At 59.6% G+C, this 16,974-nt stretch overlaps 1 protein-coding gene across 2 annotated transcripts; it reads left to right on the top strand.

Moving 5' to 3' along the window:
* The first annotated feature begins 882 nt into the window (after positions 1-882).
* MRGPRF (MAS related GPR family member F) lies at positions 883-9,048 on the top strand. Of its 2 annotated transcripts, XM_027090173.1 has the most exons (4): positions 883-1,069; positions 1,732-1,884; positions 4,141-4,254; positions 7,241-9,048. In XM_027090173.1, the coding sequence occupies exons 3-4, from the start codon at positions 4,207-4,209 to the stop codon at positions 8,222-8,224; spliced, it is 1,032 nt and encodes a 343-aa protein (XP_026945974.1). In that variant the 5' UTR covers positions 883-1,069; positions 1,732-1,884; positions 4,141-4,206; the 3' UTR covers positions 8,225-9,048. The 2 variants fall into 2 exon arrangements, with proteins under 2 accessions (XP_026945974.1, XP_026945973.1); XM_027090172.1 differs by lacking the exon at positions 1,732-1,884.
* The last annotated feature ends 7,926 nt before the right edge of the window (positions 9,049-16,974 follow it).

The following is a 16,974-nucleotide window of genomic DNA, read 5'->3' as shown; positions in this document are numbered from 1 at the left end:
TCATGTGCTCCCGCAGGGAAAACATTGCTCAGAATTCCCTCAGGCTCCCTGGGCCATGAGAAAGTTGGTCCAGGGCAGGGAGCTTTCCCTGGTGGCTCCTGGGAAGACACTGCTCACCACCCCCGTCCTCACGGCCACCCCTCTGGCCCCTGCACCGCCCCCCAGGCTTTGGCTTGGTGCCCCAGGACCCTGTGGGGACTCGCCGGGGTTGGGGGAGGCTGACTCATCCTCCCGCGCGGCGCACACACCAGGCACCACGGCCGCCAATTTCCCCGCTCAGCCCAGTCCCCGGGCGAGCGCTGTGATTTTCCACTTGCGCCATCTGACTGCTATTAGGGCTGGAGAAAAGGGAATTCCTGGCTCCAGAAGCCCGCAAGGGACCCTGGGCAGATTCCGGGGTGGAAGGGGGTGTGGGGTACCACCTGGGTGGCACTGCTGTCCAGCCACCCGTTCTGCCCTCCAAAACACCTGCACCGCCCCCTCACTGGAGCCCTCACCCTGCGGCCTCCAGGCTTTTCCATCACAGGCCCTGGGGACAATTAAAACACCAGGTGGGGACCCGCCCCTCCCAGGCCTCCGCGCCCCGAAATGCCCAGAGGGGGCCGAGGGAAAGCATCGGGCAAGTGGACAGCCTGACACTCCTCCCTCCCGGGCAGCGGGCAGCCCCACGGAGCTGCAGATTCGCAGCTGGACTCGGGTCGCAGTGCTCGGGCCAACACGACGTCATCAGGCGGAGAGCTGAGTTCCCAGCGGGGCTCCGGGGGGGCTCCTGAGCGGGGCATTCCTTCCCAGAGCCTCATCCGGGCTCAGCCCCTCCCCCCCTCGTCTTCCCCGTCCCCGCCCCCCTCCTGCCGGGCCTGGAGTTGGGTTTGGGGCGGGTTACACTGCCAAAGCGTCTCCTCCAGCAGGCAGGCGAGGGCTCTCCTCCACCCCGAGCTTGCGTTTCCTGAGGCTCCAGGCAGTGCTCTGCGCTGGCCTGCTGCCCTGCTGGTGGGTGACCAGAGGTGGGCATCACGGGAAGAGCCCTCCACGAAGGGGAGGCCCCTGAGGATCAGGCCAGCAGCTGCAGGTAGCTCCGCGGTGCCCGGGGCCCAGGGGAGGGCGTCCCGGGAGCCGGGGCTGCAGGGTGAAAGCCGGGCAGGGAAGGAGAAGAAGGCAGGCACCCTCGAGGCTGGCAGCCCCCGGACATCACACGGCCCCAAGCAGGAGCCCGAGACGGCAGAGCAGCGCTCTCACCGCCAGAGGAGCCCCCCAAGGCCCCAGAGTCCCAGGGCCATCGGGCCGCTTTGAGAGTCCCCGTCCTGTGTGGCAGGCCCGGGCACCCTGGTGATTGCTGACCCCCCCCAGCTGTCCTCTGCTTCCAGCTCCTGCTCTGTCCTCCTGTGGGTGGGGGCTCCCCCTCTATCCCTCCCCACCCTCGCCAGCCATCCAAGCGTGCTTTCTGGAAGGGCAGGAAGGGGAACACCCAGCAGGCAGCACCCCAAGTGCAACAGCTCCCACCGCCGTCACGCACGCTGACAGCAGCCCCCTCCTTCCCCGGGCCGAGCTCCGGCAGCTTGGGGCCAGCCCTGGGATGGACACCGAGGGGTCAGCCTCGGCAGCCACCAGAGGTTGGGTGGCTGCGTCCCACCTTCTCCCCGGTGGGCGGTGCCTGATGGGGTGTTGGCGTTGGGTGAAGGCTGTTCGTGAGACATTTTGAAAGGTGTCCCCTGTGTCTGGGGGGAATGACAGCCACAAGCTCACCCCGTGGCCAGTGCTCTCAGACCCAGCCCAGGCGGCAGCCCCGGGACAAGGAGAGGGGCTGGGAACACCGACAGGAGAATTGGAGTCTGACGGTTCCCACCGAGGCCTCTTGGTGCAAAGTCCTGTCTAGCGGGGACCCAGGTGGGTTTGGAGCTGGGCGTGGTGGGCGGTGGTGATTTCCTGAGGCAGCAGACAGGTGGCTGGGGGCCCATCCTTGGCCTTGTGCTTTGAGGGGAGGGTCAGCGGTGAGCTGAGCTGGCAGGTTTTTTTGTCTGCTTTAGCCCAAGCTATTTCTGTCACACGTCAGATCCTGACGTGAGGGGCACACGCACTCACACGCACTCACGTACGTCCCATACACATGTCACACACACGTCTTTCTATGGCGCACGTGGGGTCCAGCTTGGCTTCCAGATCTCTCTGCACGGAAGTGCAGTAGCTTTTCAGATGGCCCGTGGCAGGACAGCAAGGGCTCAGACACACAGGGACACCCACACCTCGAATCAAGCACTACATGCCCAGCCCCAGTCGGACCTCACGGGCAGGCCCTAGCCAGCTGTCCTGGGGGCATGTGTGTCCTTGGGGGTCTAGCCTGGCAGAGGTGAACGGAAGAGGCTCTCAGAGTCAGGACATTCCTGGGGGCCAAGCCTGGGGCCCAGACCTAGGGGTGATGTGTGTCTGGAAGGGCGACCAAGAAGACAGAGAACGGTGTAGGAAGAGGAGGGTGGAAAGGGGAGTATCCCAGGCCAGGAGGGGTGAGGGAGAGACAGGCAGTTTGGGGGTTGCAGGCACGCGGAGAGCTTGGACAAGCCCCAGAGTGTGGAGAAGCATGAGGTCTGTCCGTGGCAATGGGGACAGTGGCCCAACTAGAGTCAAGACTGTCACGGGGGAGGGGTGGGAGGTACACAGTAATACGCACACCTCCTAGCCCCCCGCTGTCTGCAAACCCACACTGCACACGCCTCACGAGCTGGCTCACTTGTTCTCACGCATAAGCGCCGCCCCCCTCCGCGACGCGCAGCCACCTGGGGCCCCGGAGCGAGCCCCACGCCCCGCGGGGCTGCAGTCCGGGGCCGCGCCGTCCGCACCCGCGGCGCCGCCCGCTGCCGCTCCGGGCGGCCGAGGGTTAAAGAGGGGCGGGCAGTGAGCGGGGACCGCCTTCCCGCGCAGCCAATGACCGGCGCCTGCCCGGCCCCGCCCTCCTGGCCCGGGGCTGAGGGGCGCGCGCGTGGCGGCCTAGGATGGAATTCCGGGGGAGTCCGGAGGAGGAGGGGCACGGCAGCCTGTGGCCAGGCTGTGCCCCCGCAAGGCTCCTCCTCCGCTGACAGCCTCAGTTTCCCGCCTGCTCTGGGATGGGAGGGATGGGAGGGATGGGTGCTTGCGGGCGGGGGCCGAGGTCAGGTTGGGGGACCGGAGTCCATTCGAGTGCACCCGGGGCAGGCGGACCAGTGAGCTCTGCCGGAGGAGGGTGGACAGGTCTCAGGCAGGGACGCCTCCTCCCCGGCCTGTCACTACTTCTCCCTGGCCTCCCACCTGCAGTCCTGGCCGAGTCCAGCTGCCCCTGCTCCAGCCTGGAGCCGGGGCCACCATAGCGGCCTCGAGGCTGGTGCCGCCTCCAGCCCTCCTGTCTCTGCAGCCGCTCTGGTCCTGCAGGTACACAAATCGGCAAAGCTGCAGTGTGGGTGGCAGTTATAGGGTGCGCCCTGGGCAGGTGACCTCACCTCCCTGCCCTCATCATAGGGGAGTGACTACACCTGCCTCATAGCTGGTACCCAGGACCAAACAGGAGGCTGGGATGTAAGCGAGCAGGCACTCATTGACACGGGGTTGATGGTGGTGACAGCGATGCTGATGCTAACGATCGGGGTGCCCTGCCTTCCAGGCATGTGTAGGGGAAAGACCAGACACCTTAATATGTTACAAACACAAGGCCCGGGCAAAAGCCTCCTCCTCCAGGAAGCCTCCTTGCCGGAAATGATCTTTCCTCCCCCACTCTCCTGTCTGGGACTGAACCCCTGTCCCACCCCTGGCTGGACACAAAGGTGGTGTCCAAGAAATGTGTGCAGGTAAATAAAAGATATCTCCAGAAGCCGTCTGGCTCCAGAAATCTCAGAACAAGCGGGGAAGGAGAGGGGCTTCGTCCCCAGGAGGTGTCCCTAGGGTGTCAGCAGCGGGGAGAATGAGGGCCCCGGAGAAGGAGGGAGTGGTGCACACAGACGCCTCCTGCTCTGGACTCAGCAGGAAGCCCGGTGCCTCCCACAAGGCGCTGCCTCTAAGGCGGCCAGGGGATGGCTCATCAGCCTGCCCTCCAAGGGTAGGGCCCTGAGGGCCTGGGGAGGGGTCTGCGAGGGAGGGGAGAACACTGCCGCCCTCATGTGACTCTTTCTGCCTGGCCAGGTGAGTTGCGCAGGCCGGTGAACTGTGAGCAGAGCCGTAAGGAATCTGGACTCACCAGGCCTGGGGATGGCTGGAAACTGCTCCTGGGAGACCCATCCCACCAACAGGAACAAGGCAAGTACCGCCATCAGCTCCCCGACCCGGGTCTGCAGGATGGTGTGGTGGGAGGGGGCAGACCCTGCCCAGCACCCCCTTCTCACACACACTCTGCCGCCCAGGCCCCATCCTCTAGCTCGGGACAGACAGGCGGGCAGCAGGGCCCCTCTGGGCTACGTGGCCTGGCACTGGTTACCGGTCACCTCGGATCCCCAGTGTCTTCATCACCGGACGCCCTCGAGTCCCATCCTGTGCAGACCTTGGGGCATCTGTTACCAACTCCAGAGGCCTTGTCAGCTCTTCCCTGGGGAGATGGGGCGGTCAGCTATTTCCCATGGCCAGGCCCTGCCAGGAGGCCCTGCGAGGCTGGCTCCAAGGGGGCCCTGGTGTCACGAGCCTCCGTGGAGCTCTGGGCCACCCTGCCAGCGTCGCCCAACACCAGGGTCCGTTAGTCCCGGTTTACCCTCTGCCTCCGGGCACTAGCCATGGCTGAGAGTCTGACGACCCATCAGGCTGACCCACCCCTTCTGCCCTCCCCCGCTCCTGCCCCCTACTTCTCTGAGGCCTTTGAAAACTCTGGAATTCCCTCCTGAATCCCGGGAAAAACCCTCTCAAGTTGGAAGGACCCCTGAGTTTACCAAGTTCAACCTTTGAGGAAATTTGAGGCTCACGCCAGTGTAGTAGCTTGACTGCGGTGAGTCCGGAGGTCGGGGCAGAGCCAGGACCCCAGCCCCCGGCATTTCCCCACCATGCCTGCAGCCCTGATGGTGACCACTGCAAGATGGCAGCCACAGGAGACAGAGAAGGAACTGGCTTGGGAGTCCCCAGAAATCCCCGGAGAAAAGGCAGAGCCCAGGGAGGGCACCAGGCTCCAGAGCAGGCATTGTACAAGGTGCTATGTGGCCGGGATGGCAGCCACGCGTCCAGTGACTCCCCGGCCCTCCCGCTCTGACTCTGAGGGGAGGATTGCAGACTTCTTCCAGCCTGCGAGAGGCACTGAGGGACCTGACCTGTCAGATGCAGCCCCTGCCACCCAGTTCCCTCCAGCGCTAGCGCTGGTCCTCCGTGGACTTGTTTAGACACCGGATCTTGTAAATTTCTGAGTCTGCTCCCCGGCTGAGAAGAGGAAAGCTGAGTAAAGAGCGAGCTAAGGGGTTTGAGAGTTGACAGACAGACAGACAGATGTGGGGTCAATAAATATATTTAGAGGATAGGATGCCGGGTAGTGACCGGGACCCCCATGCCCTGACCTTCTGGGGTTTCCCCAAAGTTTGCCGGCACCCTCCAGTCCCTGCTTGCAGGGTCCCCTTGACCGGAGCCAGGCCAGAGGTCCCTCCCTTTGTTATGGGGTGTCAGGCCCAGAGAGCAGTCTTTCGGGACCCAGCTTTCTGCCGGAGCTGGGGCCCATCTGGAAAGTGGCAGAATAGTCCTGCCTCAAGAACCTTCTGGTTTGTTTTCCAGTTTTGTTTTGGGTTTTGGAGGGAGAGTCATGAGCAATGGGTACTGACACCCGGCCTTAGATTAGGGGTAGGCCAGGTTCGGGCTCTGTGGGAAAGAGTGCTGGGATGGATTAGTGATGTCTGCCGGGGTGTGGGCAGGGCAGTGACAGTGCTCTGGGCAGCCTCCGCCACTGGGGATGGGAGGTCAAAGTCCACAGCCTGAGCACCGAATCCAGCTTGTAGATGTGTTATGTTTGGCCCACAGCGTGTTTTTTAAATGTCAGCATTTAAAGATCAGGATAGTTTACATTACCATCTCGAGTTCTGGCTTCTCCGGGGAGAGGGAAAAGGATGAATAAGAGCCACTCAGCCCGCTGGTCCCACTGGCGCCCACCGGCTGGAGCAGGGCACCGCCGACTCACTCAGGACGGGTGCCCTCCGGTTTGCCACTGCCCCCCCACACACACTTGTCAGCTTCTTGCACGTGACCCACGTTCATGCATTTATATGCCAGCCCAGACCCTGCAGGCAAGACTGTCATTTAGCCAGATGGACTCACACGGCCAGACCAACTGTCAAAATACACAGCTCTGTGAATAGCCACTGCCTCAGTGTCTCGCCCTCTAGGGACCCCCTTGGGCCAGATCCAGATCCCTTACGATCCAGAAACCCAGAGTTTCACCCTGGCCCAGCAGGGAACCAACTCTGATTCCCCAGGTCTCTCTGATTCCACTATAGGTCTGGGTCCACTTTGGTTTTGTTTCGGTAACTTACAAGTGATTTTGTTTTTTAAAATAAATATTTTCATGTTTCAGTGTGAAAAATTGCAAGTTTTGTAACTTTGCATACACCTTCACCGATTCATTCATCGTTAGCCTGTTGCCACATGTGCTTTCTCTCTAGTATCTCTTTTTTTAAAAAATAAATCTTGATTATCTCTTGATAGGTACTTTCTTTCCCAGAGCTATTTGAAAGTAAATTGCAGACACCAAACCCCTTTGCACCCAAACAGTTTGTATCTTCTGAGAACAAGGACATAGCCACGGTACATTTTCCTCTTCAGAAAGTGCAACATTCGTACAATACATAGTCCACATTCCCATTTCCCAGTCATCCCCCTAATAGCCTCTATAGTGATGGTTAGATCCACTCTACAATCCACGCTTACAGCCCTGCGTTAATTAGTCATGTCTCTTTAGTTTCCTTCGATATGGAAAGCTTCCTCAGTTTTTCTTTATCTTGCACAACATGTACATTTTCTGGCCGGTGGACCACCAGGTACCCTTATGAGGGACCGATGCTTTTCACCATTTTTACTATCACTCCTGTAGGCTGTGAGCTCCAGACTCTGGGGCACAGCCTGGCAGCACTATGTCAGATCAAGGGTGTCTCTGCTCCAGCTGCAGCCCATTCATTGCTCCAGAGCCACGTCTGTAATCAGGACCAACACACCTGGGCTCAGCTGCAGGTTTGGGGGCGGAGCCCAGCACACCTGGATGCAGGTGCGGGTTTGGGGATGGAGCCCAGCCAGTATCACCGCGTGTCTCCCCTCCACGCCTGCGCAGATGTGTCCAGGAGTGAGCGAGGCCCCGGAGCTCTACGGCCGCGGCTTCCTGACCATTGAGCAGATCGCCATGCTGCCACCGCCAGCCGTCATGAACTACATCTTCCTGCTTCTCTGTCTGTGCGGCCTGGTGGGCAACGGGCTGGTCCTCTGGTTTTTCGGCTTCTCCATCAAAAGGAGCCCCTTCTCCATCTACTTTCTGCACTTGGCCAGCGCGGACGTCGGCTACCTCTTTAGCAAGGCCGTGTTCTCCATCCTGAACACAGGGGGCTTCCTGGGCTCGTTTGCCGACTACGTCCGCGCGGTGTCCCGGATCCTGGGGCTCTGCATGTTCGTCACCAGCGTGAGCCTCCTGCCAGCCGTCAGCTCAGAGCGCTGCCTGTCGGTCATCTTTCCCTCCTGGTACTGGCGCCGTCGGCCCAAGCGCCTGTCGGCTGTGGTGTGCTCGCTCCTCTGGAGCCTGTCGCTCCTGGTCACCAGCATCCACAGCTACTTCTGCGTGTTCCTGGGCCGCCAGGCGTCTGGGCCGGGCTGCGGGCACGTGGACACCTTCCTGGGCATCCTGCTGTTCCTGGTCTTCTGTCCGCTCATGGTGCTGCCCTGTCTGGTGCTCGTCTTGCACGTGGAGTGCCGGGCCCGGCGGCGCCAGCGCTCGGCCAAGCTCAACCACGTCATCCTGGCCATGGTCTCGGTTTTCCTCGTGTCCTCCATCTACTTAGGGATCGACTGGTTCCTCTTCTGGGTCTTCCAGATCCCGGCCCCCTTCCCCGAGTACGTCACCGACCTGTGTATCTGCATCAACAGCAGCGCCAAGCCCGTCGTCTACTTCCTGGCCGGCAGGGACAAGTCACAGCGGCTGTGGGAGCCCCTCAGGGTGGTCTTCCAGCGGGCCCTGCGAGACGGGGCCGAGCCAGGGGAGGCGGGGGGCAGCACGCCCAACACGGTCACCATGGAGATGCAGTGCGCCTCGGGGAATGCCTCGTGAGAGGCCAGCTGCTGGAGGGGAGGCGGCGGCCAGCTGGAGTGGCCTCCAGAGACCCTTTGCAGGAGTCAGGAGTTGGGCAGCAGCCCCGGGGCCCGAGTGCAAGGAGAAAAACCTGCTCCCCGCCCGCGAGCCGCCTTCTCCCGGGGCAGAGGCTCTGGGCGTGGCCGAGAGACAGAAGAGCCACTTCCAAACAGACCCCGTGGCCTCACCAGGCTCCCCCCAGGTATCCTCCTTCCGTGACCCACTGCAGAAGTTGCCCCCGGGCAGTGGGCCGGGTGTGGGGCTCCTCCCCGCCCCAGGATGGCCAGGAAAGGAGAGGAGGGGGTCACGCAGCCCATCCACCTCCTGCCCCATCAGCCAGCCCTCCTGAGAACAGCCAGCCCATCGCCTGTCGGGCCAGCATCTTTGTCCTGCTGTTGGGACACCTGCTGCCTCCTTTCTGCCCTGTCAAGGCAAGGGTGCTACCTGGGAGACGCTTCTCCTTAACCCGCCTGGGAGCCCAGTCTTTCCGCACATGACGTTCCCTTTGGTGGCCGAAATGGGGGAGCCTCTGGCACGGCAAGTGCCTGGACGCAGGAAAAGCCGTCGGCTGGCTTGAGTGGCTCACTCTCGTTTCTGACTCCATGCCAGCCGGCATGTCTGAGCTGCCGTCCGCCTGGTCTGAGGGGCTCCGGAAGGCCGTCCAGGCAGTCTCTGGGCTATAGCCCCACCCAAAAGTGGGCACTGGCTCTACCTGGCCACCTCAGCCCACCTACAAGCACGGTGGCCCAGTTTGATGAAAGATAATACGTGTATATCAATAAACGTTTTCTATCTCGCAGCGAGGAAGGCTTCCTGCCCTCTGTCCTGTCTGTGATCTTGTTCTCACAGTGAGGACCCCACTGGCATCCGAAGCCCAGACGGGCAGCCTTTCCACGCCGCCCCCCGTGCAGCCCGCTCTGTACCCCAGTTCCCGTGCCGCCTCTCCCGGCTGGCCGGTCTACACACCGGCGTGCTCCCTCTTCTGCTAGGGTGTCCACTCCTCTGCCGGAGGGAGCTTGGTCCCCACGCTACGCTCTGTTGGCTAACCCCCATGCACTTTTCACCCACCCAGGGCCCCCCCCACTCCCCCTGGGAACCTTAGTTTTCATCACACCTACTGGGTTCTAGGCTCTCTGCTGGCTACTAATACAGTCCCTGCCCATGAAGAACACAGTGTGCGGGCTTCCCTGGTGGCGCAGTGGTTGAGAATCCGCCTGCCGATGCAGGAGACACGGGTTCGAGCCCTGGTCCGGGAAGATCCCACACGCTGTGGAGCAACTAAGCCCGTGCACCACAATCACTGAGCCTGCGCTCTAGAGCCCGCGAGCCACAACTGCTGAAGCCCGCATGCCTAGATCCTGTGCTCCGCAACAAGAGAAGCCACTGCAATGAGAAGCCCGTGCACTGCAACGAAGAGTAGCCACAACTAGAGAAAGCCCATGCACAGCAACAAAGACCCAATGCAGCCAAAAATAAATAAATAAATAAGTTTAAATAATAATAATAATAAAAGAACACAGTGTGTCCACACAGAGACCCCCGGGGTGGCTGCTGCACCCTCGGCGATATTGCACCCCCTGCCCCACCCAGAACTCTCTGTCCTAAGCTCTCTGAGGCAGGGCTGGCGCCCCTGTGCCTGTCACTTCCCGAACCCCAGCCATAGGCTGAAGCCCCTCCCAGGAGACAGCCTCCACTAGAGCCGGGCCGGACGGCTCCCTGGCCAGCGCCTCGCCTCCGGCAGCCCCAGGAACAGGCCCATCTTGGCCTCCTGATGCCCAGCCTGGGACCCCCGCCACTTTGGGGGACGACCTGGGAAAACTGCTCACTGCATAGGCCCGGGGAGAGACCAGGGCAGGGGCGTCCGGGGTCTGGGGCAGGAGCAGGGCGCCCCTCTTCTGTGGAGAGCCAGGAGATGGCAGGGTGGGCGGGGCGGCTGACGGAGGGAACTGCCCGTCCAGGAGGCAGTACCGCCTGGTGGCTGGCATTCTGCCTGCAGAGCCCTGGTGATCGCGGAGAAGGGCTGCAGCACCACCGTCGGGCCGGCTGACCCCCAAGTGCATTGCCCTGACGACCAGCGCCCGGCAGCCCGGCTCCCTTTGCCCCAGCTGCTGCCCCAGCAAGGCCACCGCTCTGTGTGGTCCAGTGGCGAAGTTTCCAGGAGCTTCGGCTGATGAAGCCGGGGTGCCCACCCGCCCCTTTCCCAGCCCCTGGGGTGCACCCTCCCCAGCCTCTCCTCCACACACCAGTCAGAGAATCCCGGGAAAGCAGAGTTGGAGGCCACCACAGCTGACACTTCTGGGGACTCGAGAAACCAAGTAGGGTCCTGACGACGCGCGTCAGGGGGTGGGGTCGGGACCACTGGCTGGAAAGCTCCCAGAGGTGCAGGCCTCCCTCCACACGGCGGAACGGCTTCCCAGGCCTGCAGGTGCCCCAGGGGGCCATCCAAGGCCTGGTTTCTCGGGGCGCAGTGCATCCCAGCCCCTGGGGTTCCCCTCTTCCTCAGGAGCCCCGAGCCCCCAGTGGGGAGCTGACCCCCACCCGGGAGCTCGACGGCGCCTTTCTGCCTCTGCCGCGGCTCAGAACCCAGGCCCGGTGGGTGGGTGGGCAGCCCTCACCAACTAACAGGGCCTGGAGGTCAGGACAGGGCTGGGCCTTGTATGAACGTACACGTGCCCCTGGCAGACGCTAAGCCCAGAAGGGCGGGGGCCGAACTCCAGGAATGGGGCCTCTCCCGGCCCCGGGACCTTTCTCCCTGAAGTCTTGCTAGGAAGTCAGGCCTCTGCTCCTTTCTGCCACTCCAGCCCCCGGGCAGCGTCCAGGCACAACCTGCCCACGCCCTGACCACCTCGCTTCTGTGCTAGTGGTTCTGTGCTGCTGGTGGGGAAAAGGCCCACATACCCACAAGCAGAAGCCTCAGGCCCTCGACCACTTTCCTCCTCCCTCCTTTGGTATTTAATTACTGAAGGGGCCACGGAGCCCACTGCAGGGGTGGGGTGATGCGCCTCTGCTATCCCCACGCCCCTAAAACGGCATATCCGGGCCCCCCCCCCGTGGTGACCAAAAGCCTCCTTCTTCCTGGGTGTCCCATAAAGGCAGGAAGTCAAGGGTCCCCAAACATCACAGATTTCCACCCTGAAACTGCCTGGGGCAAGGGCTCTAGCCATTCTCCTTTGACACCTGCTGGTCAACAGAGTCATAGAATCGTGATTCGGGGAGTGAAGTCCCGTACCTACCAGGCAGCTTCTAGGCGGCTGGACAAAGAAACAACACTTGTTCCCCCGTCCCCCAACGGGACATGAGGGAGGGGAGAGCCACGGGCAGGACAGAGCTCTCCACGTTTTCATACTTCCTGTCACCGCTGTCTCTACAGACGTGAGCAAGTGGGGAAACACACTCTTAGGTACACACGGGATACACATGGTCAAACTTGGAAAGCCAGAGCCAGCCTCAGGGAGGCCAGGGACCGCCACCCATGAGCCGTGGGACCTCGGTCTGCGGTGGCTCCGCGTCGCACACACTACAGTCAGGGCGCAGGGCGGCCACTGAAAGAGGGACATTCTCGGGAAGAGCCAGTACCAGCACTGCTCATCAGGGCAATGACTGTCATTTCTTGACGACCTACTATGCTCAGTGGGCCCTGGGCTGAGAGCTCCACGTGCGAATCTCATTTAATCTTCAGGACAGGGCTCTGCAGTACAGACTGTCAGCGGCCGTGGTGGACACCAGTGCTTACAAATGGCGTTCCTCGTCCAAGGGGGACGGCCCTGGCTGGAGCCCCAGTCATCTTCAGGCACAGTGGTTTTCTGTTTCCCCGGAAGCTCAGGCCTCTGACCTCTGTGCTTCCCATCAGCAAAGCACTGGGAGTTGGGGTTCTGGGGTGATGCATGAAGTAGACAGGGCAAGCCCATCGCCGCCCAAGGACGCCCTGGACCGGCCTTGTTGGATTACACAGTCAATAGAGACCAAAGGAGAGGACAGCCCGGTTTTAGGCTGTAGATGTCTGGAATGGATTGGGGGATGGGAAGGCATGCGTGTTCAACAGACGGCACAGTGAACAGCCTGGAAGCTGGTACCTCTTCTGTCTCATCTTCCATCCTAATAAGAGGAAATGGAATGCCTCTCTGGCATCCGCCCAGCTTTCCTGAATATCCTGCCAGTATGGTTTTGAGATAACTTGGGGTTTATATTGCATGCCAGAATTTTGCAGCTCAAGATCTTTTCTGCACAGCTTGGTTCAGAACCCTCAGACAAGAAGAGTCCTCTGTCTAGGGAACCAAAGGCTTCCTTTAGAAGGCGAGACAGAGGGATGGGTCCATTTAGGGTCCAGCCTCTCAGTGCTTGGGAGGAAGCTCCAGCCCAAGGAAGTGTGCCCTTAAGCAGGTTGGCTACAAGGCTGGGGAGCTCTGCAAATGTGCTGCAGAATCTTCCAGAACCAGGACAACTGAGAACATGAGTACAAAAATATTACATTCTCAGCCAGTGGGGGCTGGAGAGTAGCCAGGAGGGGTTTGGAGAAAACAACAGGACACAGTTCACAAAATTAAAACTCATGGAAAACTCTGCTTCAGTGAGTCAGAATGCCAGCGCCAAGTTTCCTGGCAACTCAGAAGAAGCCTTCCCTAATCAGGCAGATTTTTTTTAAATCTTTGTAATTGATTTAATGGCGGTCTAATTGATGTACAATAAGATACATCCATTTAATATGTAGCTCAATGATCTTTGACACATGTGTATATGCTCATGTCATCACCAAATCAATACACAGAATGCTTCCAACCCCCAGAGAAGAACATTTCCATCACCTCCCCCAAAGTTTCCTGAGGCATCCAGCCAGTCCTCCCGCCTCTGCCCCCACCCTGAGGCAACCACTCATCTCTGCTTTATGCCAGTCTAAATTCTAGATTACAGATTAGTTTCATAAGCAGATTTTTTTATCAGCCAGGACTTTTGGTGACAAGTCACAGAAACCCCAGTTGAATCTAGTTTTGGTGGAGGGGTGGGTGGTATAAGTGGAGTGTATGCATGTGTTTGAGGGAATTCACTGACTCACATACCAGGAAAGTTCCAGCGAGCGTGGACTACTCTTCATGGCGGTGTGTGGGCTTCTCATTGCAGTGGCTTCTCTTGCTGTGGAGCACAGGCTCTAGGCACATGGGCTTCAGTAGTTGTGGCACGTGGGCTCAGTAGTTGTGGCTCGCGGGCTCTAGAGCGCAGGCTCAGTAGTTGTGGCGCACGGGCTTAGTTGCTCCGTGGCATGTGGGATCTTCCCGGACCAGGGATGGAACCTGTGTCCCTTGCATTGGCAGGCGGATTCTTAACCACTGCGCCACCAGGGAAGCCCCCAGAAGTGATTTTCAATTCAGACATAGCTGGATCTGGGCCCCGAATGATGTTCCCTCAGTTACGTTTCTTTTCTCCGTTTCTCATCTCTGCTTTTATCTACACTGCCTTTATTCCCAGTGAATCAACTCAACAGCAGGTGACTAGCAGTTCCTGGTTTATATTCGACAAATTCAGCAATCCCAGCAGAAAGAGAGCATCCCTTTCCTGATAATTCTGGCAGAGGCCCCAACCATCACGCTCACTGGCCAGGCCCCAGGCACCAGCCCTCTCCTGGAGCGGGGGGCAGACTGGGGAGGAAGGAGGATGCCCACCTCACCAAAACCCAACAGGCTTAGAGCGGGGAAGAGGTGAGCTCAAACAAAAAGCACGAAAAGGAGATGCTAGCAGGCAAAGTGGCAGCTGTGGGCCACATTCCACCACCCACACACCCACTTCTTTCCCTGTATTGATATGATTTTATAACATTCCTACCCCAAATCTGTAGCTATATTATTCACAGCAGAAAATGCACTTCCCTCTCTCCCCAAGAAGAGAGACAATCCAAAGTCAGTTCTGGGGGCTGATACCCCAGCACCGAGCCCAGGATCTGTGGGCCATTTGCATCTCTCTCTATCAGATCCAGAGGTACTTCCCAATCCTAGCGATGGGTACCATCCCTCCAACCCAAATGAAGATGGCCACTCTCAAGACACACAATTCACAGTGGACAGGAGAAAGGAAATAACTATGATTTTTTTTGAAATCCCATTTGGAAAAGGAGAGAACAGAAACAGCACACAATGGCAGCGGTCCATAGCATATTCTACGCCGGACAGGAAGTAGTAAGGACTGGCAATGAGGCAGGTTCTTGATTGGCCAGTAAGCATGGTCGCCAGAATCCAAGATGGCCCCCAACAGTCCACCTCCTGTATCCACAGACTTGTGTAGTCCCAGCTCCGTGAGTGTGGGCTGGACCAGGTAACTTGCTTCTAGCCAACAGAATGGAGCAAAGATGATTAGGCTCCATGAGATTGTGACTCCCAACTTGTGAACAGACGCTCCCCCGCGCTGGCTTTGAGGAAGGAAGCTGCTGTGTTGCAAGCTGCCATACTGGGGAGAGCCCGACAGCAAGGGGCTGAGGGTCGCTTCTGACCAACAGCCGGCAACACACTGAGGCCTTCAGTCCAACAGTCCGCAAGGAACCTCATCCTGCCAACACCTGTGGAAGTCTGGAAGCAGGTAAGACGCCTCCAGAGACCACTTCCTGTTGGTCCCACAGGACGAGCCGTTGCCGCCAGGTCTGGGCAGTGCTGCCCTCTGGACGCCTTCATGGCGCTTGGTTTCTTTGCTTTCGGTCAGTTCCATGAGCTGTTAACCAAGCCAGATTCCTTGCTGAGTCACTCTCCTTGAATCTAAATTCAGGTCCGTGGAATTCTAGCCCTTGGGCACAGTTCTGGAGGGCTCAGGCATCCCTCTGGCCTCAGCTGAACGACCTCTGTGAGACCTCAGAGCCCTGAAAATGAGCGCGCCGGGAGTAGGCAGCAGAGCTGACCTGCCTCCCGGGCAGAACGTGGGGCTTCCTCGTGGTCATCCCACCGGGACACCCAGGTCCCCTGAGGAGACTGCCCAAGTCGCCAGGTGGCAGAACTCGGACTTGAGACAAGGTCCTGGAGGCCAGGCCCCGTGCTCCCTCCCCCCGAGCCTTCCCCAAGCAGAGCGCTGGGAGAGGACATGAGCCAGAGCGCCTCCACGTGGATGTACTGGCCTCTCTCAGCCCACAAGGGCCCCCATTCCCTCCAGAGCCCCACGCTACCCCCCACCGATGGGGCCGCTGATGCTCTGAGGTCGCCTCGGCCGTCCCAGTCGGCCTTCAGGAGGGGGGGCATTGTCGGGATGGCGTAGGAGAGGGGTGACCCTCCCATCGCTCCTCGTGGGCGCCCAGTCTCATGCTCCATTCCCCTGCAGCCCAGCTGTCCCCCAGGTGGGGAACTGGGGAGGCCACGCCTGGCCAGGCCCATTAGCCCCCAGCTGGCTCCTCTGCAGGCCTCCCAGGGGGTGAGGCCTGTGCCATTCGTGCATTTATACCTCAAGCTCCCCTTCCCGCTTCTCAGAGGGAGCCGGGGGAAGGTTCTCTGGGGTCCCCAGGGACCGGGCGCCTCTGAGGCCAGGGTGGGGGGCAGCAGAAGACAGTTCAGAGCATCCCTGCTGAGCCGGGACGGGGGCAGGAGAGACCTGGGGCCTTGGGGCAAAGGGGTGCTGCCGAGACTCCAAGCAGAGCGAGGAGGGGGCTGCCACCTTCCCTGAAGGACTGAGCGTCACATCGGGGAACCAGGGGAGCAGCCCCTGGTTTCTACTCTCCGGGTGGAAGCAGGAGGCCACGCCAGTGACAGGTGAGCCCCTGCTAGCCCCAGGTAAGCGTGCAGCCCTGCCAGGTGCAGCTGGATGACGTGGGCAAGTGTTTCAGCTTCTCCAAGACCTCATCTCCTAAAAACAACGAACTAGTGAAGACTACCTTTAAAGTGTTTAAAGGGGTGACGAGTGCTTACCACCCTCTGGGGTGCCTGCCACTTGGAGAGCCGCCAGCAATGGTGATAGCAGAGCCAGGACAAAGGTGAGACAGGCAGGTACCACGGGGAAGACGATTTAAGGAGAAGACTTACAATTCGTTTTTGAAGAATCAGCTTATGAAACAACCAGGTGATTTATTCTCATTTATGTAAAAAAATGTATATGGAAATGCACAGAAAAAAACCTTCAAGGATGTTATCACACAGTAAATGGTGATACCCAGGGCAAAACCTTCTTTCTTCTTTACCATTTGAATCTTTAAAAATAAGACTGTTGGGGCTTCCCTGGTGGCTCAGTGGTTGAGAGTCCGCCTGCCGATGCAGGGGACGCGGGTTCGTGCCCCGGTCCGGGAAGATCCCACATGCCGCGGAGCGGCTGGGCCCGTGAGCCATGGTGGCTGAGCCTGCGCGTCCGGAGCCTGTGCTCCGCAACGGGAGAGGCCACAACAGTGAGAGGCCCGCGTACCGCAAAAAAAATAAAATAAAAAATAAGACTGTTTGGGTATCTAATCTATGTAAATTTTGTATAGGCGTAAAGTACAAGAAGAAGTGGACGGCAGCATGATAGTAGTGGGAAATAACACATTTCCGTAAGTCTTTCGTGGAATAGATAAAAATTCACACAAGCCTTTCGAGGACAGGAAGATGAACGCTAACTCGTAGATCCTATATTTTAAACCATCAACAAGCCGTGAGCGAGCATTTACTCCTGCAGGGACTGTGCTGGGGACCAGGGGGCCGTGGAGAGGGATCAAGTCGGACTCAGGCCAGCCTGGGGGGCAGACACGTCAGCTGAACTAGTGTGTAAGGGAAGGAGGGCGAGGGTGTCTGGGGAGCACA

The sequence above is a fragment of the Aethalodelphis obliquidens genome, unplaced genomic scaffold, assembly GCF_003676395.1.
Source record: "Aethalodelphis obliquidens isolate GAN/ISIS:26980383/991018 unplaced genomic scaffold, ASM367639v1 scaffold69, whole genome shotgun sequence".
NCBI lineage: Eukaryota > Metazoa > Chordata > Mammalia > Artiodactyla > Delphinidae > Aethalodelphis > Aethalodelphis obliquidens.
This window is presented reverse-complemented; position numbering and strand designations above follow the sequence as displayed.